This window comes from Entamoeba invadens (assembly GCF_000330505.1).
Source record: "Entamoeba invadens IP1 unplaced genomic scaffold scaff_1105074725937, whole genome shotgun sequence".
NCBI lineage: Eukaryota > Evosea > Mastigamoebida > Endamoebidae > Entamoeba > Entamoeba invadens.
In genome coordinates, this window is record NW_004443670.1 from 1,765 (window position 1) to 7,247 (window position 5,483).

The 5,483-nt window shown below is 24.1% G+C and overlaps 1 protein-coding gene across 1 annotated transcript; it reads right to left on the reverse strand.

Annotated features, from left to right (window-relative positions):
* Positions 1–4,274: 4,274 nt before the first annotated feature.
* Positions 4,275–5,258, reverse strand: EIN_004690 (hypothetical protein; the record flags this gene model as incomplete). Its single annotated transcript, XM_004260371.1, has 1 exon — positions 4,275–5,258. One exon carries the CDS (start codon positions 5,256–5,258, stop codon positions 4,275–4,277), a length of 984 nt encoding a protein of 327 aa, XP_004260419.1.
* Between the last annotated feature and the right edge of the window lie 225 nt (positions 5,259–5,483).

Below are 5,483 nucleotides of genomic sequence, written 5' to 3' on the forward strand. Positions count from 1 at the left end.
CAGTTGTGTTGAATTTAAACATTCCATTCATATTTTTCAATTGAACCATACGCAAAATCGGCAAGGACAAATTAGTTATACCGAGTCAACCACATTTTATTTTTTTTAAAAAAATGTTGCATCGAGGAATGAAGCTAATATACATGTCGTCAGCTTTGTAACGATTTACAAGGAGGTGCAAATATGCTTCACTTTATAGTGTCAATATTTTTACTAAAAAACACCCATTCCAACACAGCCTCCCACCCACGATTTTTGAAAAGTTGTTAACCCTTTGATCTCTACCATCGACTGCAAACCTACACTTTTTAAATTGGGAATTTATTCAAAAAAGCCTCATAGGTCTCCGCAAACTTTTTTATTATTTCTGTGTGTTTTCAAACTTTACCATTAAATATTTTCTGGCATTATTTATGAACAAATTTAATGCATCTTCAATTGCCCTTTTCAATCTTAACTTAACTCTAGTTGTCACCAATAACGATTGTTCTGAATTGATGCTTCAATCTTGATTTTTGAATTTTTTTATTCATTCCCAAACACATATAAATATCAAAATAGGATTTGTTGGTGTGTAAGAGTGTCATTAAATTCAACAATTTTTTGTAAGTTTTTAAATTGTTTGATCTTGAATGTCTCAAAATTTCTGATGAATACTTTTTATCAGATCATGTTTCAACACATAAATTGTGTCCGTTATTCTTAAAAGAGAATCTGCACACTGAACTGCTAATAATTTCATGTTTCTCAACAAAGTCTTTTATCTGAAAACCCGTTAATCTCTTAATGTTGTTTAGATTTATTTCAACAAAATCAGTGACTTCTGGCATTACAAAATGTAAGTCAAGTGGGTTTAGAGTTTGAAGATTAAATAAATTGGGAGTAACTAATATTCTTTGAATAACATTTTGTTTTGTTTCATCAACGAGTAGTTGTTCAACAAACATACCTTCGGATCTCAAATGACGCAAGTAATCAGTTGTATTTCTTCTCTGAGTGTTTGAGAGTTGCTGTGGTGTGTTACGTGTTTCTTAGTTTCGTCTGGATGTGTGTTTTCTCATTTAGGTTTCAACAAAAGTTCATTTAAACTTTTTGATAAACACGATAGAAAGTATAATTTTATAATTATTTTACTAACTAAAGGTGGCCTTGAAGATTCATCAAAATGCTTGGGCTGACAATAATTATTTGAAGTCAAAAAATCACGTAAAATAATTAAGAACTTGTAAAAAAAGGTTTGAAATGCGTTTAAAATAATTATAAATATAAAAAAATAATTAATTAATTATTTTTTATGTTAAAAAAAAGTGATTACAAAAAATATTTGGTAAACAAAAAAATAATCGTATTTCTTTTATAATATTCATATTTTAACAATTGTATTTCAATTTAAAAATGTATTTTTTTGATAATCACACACATAGTTACCAATATGACAAGACATGGAATGATAAATAAATAATTAACAATCATGTTCAAATGTAATTGTTGATGTAAACATAAACCAAAGATTATAATTGTTTTTGACACATTTTAGATAATTGAAAATAAATTTTATTTTTGAAACAGGTGTGACCATTTACTTTGTTTAACTACACTAAAAACCTTTATTTTCCAATAACTCACTGTTGATAATAACATGTAAATAACTTTATTGAATATATATTATCTTTTTAATTTATTATGTCTAAATACACACATAAATAACACAATTATGAAAATGACATCACAACTGTTTTTTAATTGTGAAATAATAACATGATTATACAGTTAATTTTAAATGATTTTATTATAATAATTAATATAAAATGATTCATATATATACTCTACATGTTTATTGTAAAAATGAATTAATTATTAAACATGTTAACTTTTTGAGTGTGTAAACATATAATTTCAAACTAAACAAATAAAAAATTATTAAAGTATAAAAAGAATGTAAATAAATATTTTACCGACTTGTGGTTCTCACCCTTGTGTACATGTTACGTTTAAATAAATTATATTTACTGGTTAAATTAACTGACAACCACATTAATTTTGTTTATGATAAATAATCAAATATACACGCGAACAAATTAAAAATGATGATAATAAACCAATTTGTTTTTTCAATTACATTGGTGTTGTCTCTTAGATACGATTAAATATATTTTATCAATTTAATTAAAAATATTTTTTTATTTTATTAATATTCAATTTGAAAGCAATTAAATGTTAATGAATATTTGTGTATTGCTTAGATAATATATGCATCGTATTATAAATCCAAAAAGACAAACAATTATGTTTTAATTCACTTTTATATATGATCTAGAGAAATAACTGTTAAAATAAATAAATATGTATAGAATTAATTTTTGAAATAATTATGAAAGTGTATTCATTTTGTTTAAACTACTAACTTAATGTACCACAACAAAGAACTGGAATAAATTATATAATTATTTATCTTCTGCTTTTACTTTTTGATGATAAAATATTTATTTTTATATTTTATGTATATATGTGAGAGAGAAGCAAGTTATAAGCAAAAATGTTCTAAACTGTGTTATTCTTGTAATTTTAATGTAATGATTTTAAGTTCAGGTTTGATGTTACACGTTTTCACACTAAAAATTTATCACGTTTTATTTTTGAAATTTTATAAAAATGAAAATGTAGTGATTAACAGTGAACCCTGATATATCATCTGTTGTTATTTAATTATTGAAATTAATAATCAATACATGTTTCTATTTTATATAATAATAAATGTTGTGGTGTTACTAAGGTATACATGTTTAATTTTGTGTTTTTACATGAATAACAAGAAAACGATAGTTATAAAAGAATAATCGTATATAACAACTGTCTTATATGTTATTATCAACAAAAGTTGTTTCACGAAAATTGTGTACATCGAAGTAGTTACACAATGCAATTGATGATAATTGTTTATTTTTGTTTTAATGTATATCATAATTATTACACAAAAGTTATTATTTACAATTAATAAAATCAATGTAATAAACAACTATTATTTAAGTGTAATTTGATTTGAGAATTATTATAGTATCAACACTGTTGTAATTTTTGTATTTTTGTATTTTTGTATTTTTGTATTTTTGTATTTTTGTATTTTTGTATTTTTGTATTTTTGTATTTTTGTATTTTTGTATTTTTGTATTTTTGTATTTTTGTATTTTTGTATTTTTGTATTTTTGTATTTTTGTATTTTTGTATTTTTGTATTTTTGTATTTTTGTATTTTTGTATTTTTGTATTTTTGTATTTTTGTATTTTTGTATTTTTGTTTATTTGAACATTTGATTGTGTTGATAATTTAGTTATGAAAATTGATAACACGATCTGTTAAGGTTAATAGTGATAATATATAATCAATTCAACAATGTGTAAATTCAGAAAAAAATGTGAAATTTTAAAAAATATTTTTTTGTCTAGGTCTGTATTATAAAGGTGATTTAAAAAAGACCAATTGTGTATATGGTTCATGGTCTAAAATTTTTTGAATTTTTGCACCAAAATGTTTTTAGGCAAATTTCTATTAAACTCCCCTCATTGTGCCTCCTAATTATAGGTTAATAGTAAAAAAAATGGTTTCAATTTTATAAAATTATAGTTTGATTATTTATTATACACATAGTATAACAAATTATAAATCTTTATTATATATATTTTATAAATAATTAATAATTTAACTATAATTTATAGAACATTAATTGAAATTTGTATTAAAATTGTTAATTATATAAATTATATATAATAGTACAATTATTGTTATTATTTTTATAACAATTTTATAACATTTTAAAATCATTTAATTATGATAAACAAATCATTTAAAATATTATTAATAACTATTAACAAATAGTAAATATTTCGATTTGTTAAAAATAAAAAATATCTTGTCATTTATTTTTAGTTATTTGATTATTATTCATTATTATATTATTTTTTGTATTTTTATACTATCATTGTAACTAATTATTATTAATTATTAAACTAATTTATTATTTAAACTACAACATTGTATTACACTTTTTTGATTATTATATTAAAGAATGTCAAATTATATACACCGATGAAAAACTAATACAAACTAAACGCACCTTAAGAACAAATAAATTACTTGTTTAAAATTTTTAAAAAGCCTTTGAATTACAGTCTTATTTTAAACACAAATTATGGGTTTATTTTTACAAATTGTATTAAATTATATAAAAAATAACAAGAAATTGTTGAATAATAACATAATCTACACCTAATATTCAATTAAATAACAAAGTATACATTGTTGTTATCCATACAATAAAACAGACGCTCATATGCCATCTTCAGTAACATATTTTGAGAGCGCATAACTTTGAGTTTCGAGAAAAAACGTTCAACACTCACCGATGTTGGAAAGATGCAGACCAAACAGTGAACAACACTCTGAAGATTTACAAGGTTAAGTTGTTCAAGTGTGTCAAACAGTTCAAGCAAAGAAAGCCTCCTACAACGTTTTGTTTCTATTACCAACTTTTCGTGATATTCGTTTTCAGATTTCTTAATGTTCAATTTAAGTTTATTAATTTCTTCATCATTCATTAAACACATTGCATCGCTAAGTTTAGACAACTCTTCATCAAAAACGTCTCCAAACTGGTGTTTCTTAGAAAAATAATTTGGCTGGATTCCATTTACAATATCGTCTGGGAAATAAAACAGTTCAATAAGTTCGGAGTAGAACATAAAATTTGGATTGTCTTCATAAATCACTTGATCGACAATTCCAGTTTTCCAATTTACAAGTAAGTCGTTAATTGTGTTCATGTTTACGGATTGGGAAACTTGGTGAAATCTAAGTTGTAATTGGCATTTTAAACGATACAATACCCTCAACATGAACTCGTCGTTTCTTTCAATAATTCCTTTGATGTTTCTGAAGTGCTTCAAATTACCCGTTTCGACTTCTGTGATTAGACTGTCTACATGAATTTGAAACATTTCCATTCTTTCTATATACTCAAACAGAAGACAGTTGTCTTCTTGAAGAGAAGCAACAATCTCGAAAAGGTGTGAGAAAATTTCTCTACTTTTAAAAAACAGACTTTTTATACAAGGATGGTCCATTCTAAAATTCCTTTTTGTCTCCTCCAATTCCGCGATAAATATTTCTTCTAAATTTGTTTCAGCTTCTTCTGCGTTATCACTTCCACTTGCGCCTTCAAATCTATCACTTGTTTTTCTCGTGTTCTTTGTTGCTTTTTTCATACCAAAACCAACACAATTATTATGTATGACAATTCTTTTATTTTCAAATTCTTCACACAATTCATCAAAAACGTGATTATTGACATAGTCAGCAACATCTTCATAATTGTTACAAATGTCGTTCATGTTCTTACTAATCCAAAGCCATCTTGTATAAGAGTAAGTCGAACTGATCGTGTGTCCCGCACCACAATTTTTATTGTACTCATTAAGGCGTGATTTTTT